Source organism: Cervus elaphus, chromosome 1 (genome assembly GCF_910594005.1).
Source record: "Cervus elaphus chromosome 1, mCerEla1.1, whole genome shotgun sequence".
NCBI lineage: Eukaryota > Metazoa > Chordata > Mammalia > Artiodactyla > Cervidae > Cervus > Cervus elaphus.
This window is the reverse complement of record NC_057815.1, coordinates 61835654-61840043: the sequence shown is the minus strand read 5'-3', so window position 1 is coordinate 61840043 and position 4390 is coordinate 61835654. Positions and strand designations below refer to the sequence as shown.

General features: G+C 40.8%; 1 protein-coding gene across 1 annotated transcript; it reads right to left on the bottom strand.

The window, feature by feature from the left end:
• Positions 1-1450: 1450 nt before the first annotated feature.
• Positions 1451-2435, bottom strand: LOC122695111 (olfactory receptor 56A1). The gene has a single exon (XM_043904658.1). It carries the CDS (start codon positions 2393-2395, stop codon positions 1451-1453), a length of 945 nt encoding a protein of 314 aa, XP_043760593.1. The 5' UTR covers positions 2396-2435.
• Between the last annotated feature and the right edge of the window lie 1955 nt (positions 2436-4390).

Sequence of the window (4390 nt, the reverse complement as noted above, 5' to 3'; positions counted from 1 at the left end):
CTCTGTCTTCACTCATAAGAAGATAACTTTAGGCCAATATTCCTTGAACAACCAAGGTTAGAGATAATAAAATCCACACAGAAGTGTCAGCATGAAATACATTTTTCTCTCCTTCTCACATACCCAATTGTTAATCAAGTTCTGCTCATTCTTTAAAGAAATTCCTCTGAAATACTTCCTAACCATGTTTTCATGCTTTTTGCAAAGAAATCAAGCACTCCCCCACCCCAGCTCTCCAGCTTTCACCAGTTTTTTTTTGTTAGTACTCTAACACCAGAGAGTATACACCTTTTCATCTAGTATTTGTAGTTTACAATTCAAAAACAAAGATCGTATTTGTTGAAAGCAATGTGCTAGTACTGTCTACATTTCAAAGGCCTTTAAGAATTTTGGAATCTATTGACTAGAACCAGTGTTTGAGGACCTCTTAATAGAGTGGCCCTTGCTTTCATTCTATGGAATTTTGCAAATAAGAATTATATCTGACCTTCAGGAAAGCATATAGGATAAGCCCAAACCCTAAGCTTCCTACTACCAATGTAAATAATGACATCTCTGCCTACCAACTACAATAATATATTATGTTTGTTTTCTCACCCATTTTCACCAGATTGTGACATCCAGAAATTTAACCATATGCCATACTTATACTCTCCTCTTGAGTGCAGCTCCAGACCAGATGGCACATGGTTTTAAGTAAACAGAATGTCCCCATAAACCACCACACTCAGTTTATCCATTTCCCACATTACTGGTCTTCTCATTCTCCACTTCTACCTCCACTTGGGTCCTCAGTATCCGGCCTTTTCCATAAAGAGTTTCCATAAAGCATACAGGGATTCTGTTGGGCATAAGCAGTACCATTATGAATATTACCCTTTTGTAACAGAAGCTGGAACAGTCATGGTGAGATAAAGATGGTGATCTCTCTGAGCTCTGTGCCTCTGCTTAGCTCTTCCTGATTCTCAAGGGAGAGGATCTAGAGAGAATACACTTATTGGATGCAAAAACATCCTAGAGATCATGGCCTAAAGAGCAGAACTAGAGCTTCAGTTGTGTCTGAGGAAAGAATGCTGTGCCATGGAAGGCTCTGGAGTCACAGAGACCTGCACTTGTATTGATGCTTTACCACTCACCAGATGTGATCTTTGTTAATATTTTTCCATAAATTAGTATTTTATAATACATAAAGTGGAATAGTAATCCCTGTCCTGCACTATTGTTATGAAGGTGAGATTATTTAAATATATAATATTTAGATACAAAGTTAGGTACCTAAGAATATTAGTTTCACTCACTCTATGCAAATGAATTTTGCTACCAGAAGGACAGAAACTGGGTAGGAGATGTTTACTATCAAGCATTTTTTGCTTTCTGGAATCACAAATCCTGAAATAGAAACAGAGGAAATAGTAACAGGTGTTTCCACAGAAAACCTTCTTCTATGTGTTTAAAACCCCCTCTGCAACAACTTCTGAAACCCCTGCTTTAACTCTTTGGTTTGAAACCCATATACAATAGGGTTCAAGGCAGGTGGTATGAGGTGATGAAGGATGTTGAGCAGGATCAGGATGTCCACGGGGACCCTCTTTCTGGCCACATTTGTCAACACCACAACCAGAAGGATGGTGCTGAAGAAGAGAATGAGGATGAAGTGGGAGCCACATGTGCTCAGAGCCTTGACAGCAGCCCCCTCAGTCTTGAGCTTGAACACAGCTCTTAAGATGAAGATGTAGGAGATGAAGATGAGGATGAAATCTGAGCCTAGTAAAGTCCAACCAGCCACAAACTGGTAAATTCTGTTCATGGTGATATTGTCACAGGAGAGTCTGGACACAGACAGGTTGGCACAGATGCAGTTCTCAATGACGTTTTTCCCACAATAGCGGAGCCGGGCAGAGAGAATAGGAACAGGTGAAAGCAGCAAAGCATTCCGAGCTATGATGAAAGCACTAGCCTTGGCCACAAATTGGTCAGAGATGATGGATGGGTATCGTAATGGGTGGCAGATGGCCACATAACGGTCATAGGCCATGACCATGAATGTGCAGGACTCCATGGGGAGGAAGCTGTTCATGATGAACATCTGGAGGAAGCAGGCTGAGAAGCTGATGGACCTGAGGTCAAACCAGAAGATGGCCAGCACCTTGGGGATGACGGTGAGGCAGAGCACCACGTCCAGCAGGGAGAGGAGGCTGAGCAGGTAGTACATGGGCTCGTGCAGAGAGGCCTCCAGCCGGATGGTGATCAGGAGGGTGGTGTTGGCCCCCATGGCCAGGAGGAAGAGGAGGCTAAGGGGCAGGGACAGCCAGTGTTGCCAACTCTGGTAGTTAGGGAAGCAGATGAGGAGGAATTTAGAGACTGGAGCAGAGGAGTAGTTGCTGGGTGATGTCATGAGGTAAATCCTAAACTGAGGAGATTTTACTTGGGTTTATGTATGGTAAGGCACAGGAATTAGGTCAATAAAACATAAAACTCTCAAAATATTCTCTAGCACTTACTCATCCAGAAAACTGATGAGATATAGAACAATCCCAAATAAAGGCAAAGTTTTCTAAAGATACATATTAATGGTGGGCAAGCTTGGCAAATTATTGCTAAAGTTAAATGGAAAAGCAATAAGACAAAGAAGCCACAAGATTTAGAAGAAAATAAGAAGAATCACTGCATTAAAACATACTGTAAAGCTATAAAAAAATTTTCCAAGTGACAGTGACCAAAGCAAATGGCTAATTATGGATCCCATAGGCCAGAGATGCTCACTAGTTTACAGATTAATCTATAATTTATAAAGATGTCAGAAAATCACATTTAACTATAGGTCTTTTCAGTGAGTATTGCTGACATAATTTATTAGATAGTAGTTAAAAGAATTAGTTTTTCCTCACTTTTTAGTCATACACCAAAGTAAATTGGAGATGGAAAAATTTATACTCTCAATTCTATGATCATGAGTACTCAGCCACTTCAATACTGTCTGACTCTTTGCGACCCTATGGACTGTAGCCCACCAGTCTCCTCAGTCCAAGGGATTCTCCAGGCAAGAATACTGGAGTGGGTTGCCATTCCCTTCTCCAGGGGATCTTCCTGACCCAGTCAGGAAACCCATGTCTCATGTCTCCTGCATTGGCAGGCAGATTCTTTACCATTAGTGCCATCTGGGAAGCATCCCCCAGTCTGTAACATACCCTTTACAAGTCTATCTTAGTCTCTGATCCATCCACTTCTCTGTCCTCATTCCTTCCTTACATCATAGAGAACTATTTTCATTAAGTTCATCTTTCTGCTACCTGGATTTCACTGGGAAGAGTGTACTTAGTGTAAAGGATAATAAAGGAGGGGATAAGAAGGAATAAGCACAGAGAAAAAAGGGATCAGATGCCTGGATATACTGTCAGGTAGAAGTATAGGAACAAATTTAAGTTGATGTTTTTATATATTCAGGTGATAAGAATGATTTAAAACTAACTCTGTACTTGAAGAAGTAACACTAATCAGAGGAAAAATGATAATCATTCTATGCTTTGCTCTGGTTCAACCATGTTTAGAACACCATAAGCAGTTCAGTGCACCTTGATTTAAGGGACATTTTTGAAACTTTATCACCTAGAAGATGTCCAGGATAAAAGCGACTTGAGAACTCATAATGAGGGACAATTTAGGAAAGTGAAGATATTTTGTGTGATGTAAACATGCCACTGACTTTTAAGAGGAAGAGAAAAACTAAGACCACTAAGGAGAAAAATTACAGAGATATCTATTTCTGTTTAATGTAAATCCTGTATAATAATTAGAGGAGACTTTTTTGTTAACACTACTCTGCTGGAACATGTTGGGTGAAGACAATAATCAGATCTCCTCACCAGCTTCCTCTCTGAACTCATGGGCTCGGTGCCCAATGTCATATTAAACTCCAAACAATCTCCCATCCTTTCTTTTTCTAAAGTCCCTTAGACTGCTTTTCTGGGCAAGCCAAATGGATTTTAGTCACATACTTGAATGAAATGCCCAGCCATAGGATCCCTTGTATTTAATGATATGGGATTGCTGAGACTATACAAGATCATTCTTTTCCAAAAGGAACCTAGAATTTCTGAATTTCATCCATCCAGTACCACCAGCCTTTCTCTTCTCTTATCAAGGGAGCCATTATTAGAATGAGAATGTCTCCCATTCTGAGTCTTTTGACGACCCAGCTGCTGCAGGTCCAACACAGACTTGCTTCCCTCCCTTAGCCCTGAAACTCACAGATGATGCAACAGATTGGCTCCCAATTAAAACGTCAATTGGCCTGCATCCAGTAACCAGATTGGAACTGCTTCCTTGGCTCTGCTGAAAAAGTGTAGAGGGTTTTATGGCCTGCACTCAGTTCTTCACACTGTTCTATCCC